General features: G+C 39.5%; 1 protein-coding gene across 1 annotated transcript; it reads right to left on the reverse strand.

Annotated features, from left to right (window-relative positions):
- Window positions 1-329: 329 nt before the first annotated feature.
- Window positions 330-1,185, reverse strand: LOC143645950 (olfactory receptor 5AK3-like). The gene has a single exon (XM_077115042.1). It carries the CDS (start codon window positions 1,183-1,185, stop codon window positions 331-333), a length of 855 nt encoding a protein of 284 aa, XP_076971157.1. The 3' UTR covers window position 330.
- Between the last annotated feature and the right edge of the window lie 556 nt (window positions 1,186-1,741).

The following is a 1,741-nucleotide window of genomic DNA, read 5'->3' on the forward strand; positions in this document are numbered from 1 at the left end:
AATTTGAGAAAAGGGCTCATTAAAACTGTACAGTAGTAAGCTTCAAAATGTTTTAAATGGGTCCTCTTCAGAAACACTTGTATTTTAACCTTATTTACTCATATGAAATGATTTTCACTCTCTTTTGATGCTGTTGATATAATTAAGGAGCACTTTGTATCTCAGAAGTTTTTACCACATCTTCTAAAGTTCAGTATTAAGTGAGAACTGTTGGTCTGGGTTACCTGCACAGAAAGTTAGAAATGAAAGTTGAAACTAGAAACACTTCTTTCCTATCCTGTTTAGAGCCTCCCTCACATCTTGGTTCCTAAGGCTGTAGATCAGGGGATTTCAGGTAGGAATCATAATGCCATAAAACACAGATGCTGCCTTTTCTTGCTCTTGAGACCCACTGGTACCATGATGTAAGTACATATAAGAAAGTGTCCCATAGAAAATGATGACAGCTGTCAGGTGAGAAGCACAGGTGGAGAAGGCTTTTCTCCTTCCTGCAGTAGAAGATATCTTCAGAATGGCGGCCAGGATGTATATGTAGGAGAAGAAGACAACCAACACCGTGGACATCACATTAAATCCCACAAAGACTGTCAATAGGAGGACGTTGATGTCGATGTTGGAGCATGAAAGGGCCAGAATTGGGGGTTCGTCACAGAAAAAGTGATTAATTGCCTTGGATTTGCAAAAGGTCAATGAGAAAGTAAAACTTGCGTTCACAGAGCTATTTAGGAAACCCATGAAGTATGCACCAACTAACAGCTGAATGCAGAATTTCCAGGACATGACTATTGGATAGTGCAGTGGGTTACAGATGGCCATGTAACGGTCCACTGCCATGGCAGCCAGGATGTAGGCGTCACTGGTTCCAAAAGTACCAAAGACTAGAAATTGTGCAAAACATCCTATGAATGAGATGGATTTTTCTGTGCTCACGAAGTTCTGCAGCATCTTGGGAGTGATGGCAGAGGCATAACAAAGATCAACAAAAGCCAAATGCTGGAGGAAAAAGTACATAGGAGTGTGCAGGCAAGAATCAATCTTGATGAGTAGGATCATTCCAATGTTTCCAGCGAGGGTGACCATATAGATTATTAGAAATGCTATGAAGAGGATATGCCAAAACTCGTGTTGGCCAGCAAATCCCAGGAGAATGAAACCAGTCACTCGAGTGCCATTTTCTTGTTCCATGATTAGTGAGAAGTAAACATCAGCTAAAGCGTTTCAAAGAAAGAAGAGCAGAGTACACTAAGATCATTGTGATATTTTAATTCCAGAATTGTAAATGGTATAAACTTAGGTTGCATAGAGGGACCAGCAAGTATTTTCTGTGACATAGTTGACTTGGATTTTAAGAGTGAAATTGTAGATGGTTAAGGCTTGTTCTTTCTCGCTGCCCACTTCGATAATTTCATCTACAGTTTGGGAAAATTGTTATGGACAAGTGGGTACACTGTCAGGGTGCATGCTAATGGGCATTTCATAAATATATCAGAGAACACGTAAAACATGTCTTTATAAGTTTACTTTTTTTTATGTCATATATATTTCAACCATTATATGCTAATATACCTAAACACAAATGGTTTGATCTGAAAATCTTGACACATCCATGGTCTTGCAATACGATCTTGCTCCTACATTGCTCCCTATTCTCATCTTACATCTTTCCCTTTTTTTAGGCAATGCACCAGCCATCATGGGTTCCTCTTTTTCCTTGCTTTCCTTTATTTTTGGCCTTTCCAGC

The sequence above is a fragment of the Tamandua tetradactyla genome, chromosome 9 (genome assembly GCF_023851605.1).
Source record: "Tamandua tetradactyla isolate mTamTet1 chromosome 9, mTamTet1.pri, whole genome shotgun sequence".
In the NCBI taxonomy this organism is placed as follows: Eukaryota; Metazoa; Chordata; class Mammalia; order Pilosa; family Myrmecophagidae; genus Tamandua; species Tamandua tetradactyla.

Excerpts from the sequence above, each read along its gene's own strand:
- LOC143645950 (XM_077115042.1), bottom strand. The coding sequence starts at position 1,185 with ATGGAACAAGAAAATGGCACTCGAGTGACTGGTTTCATTCTCCTGGGA.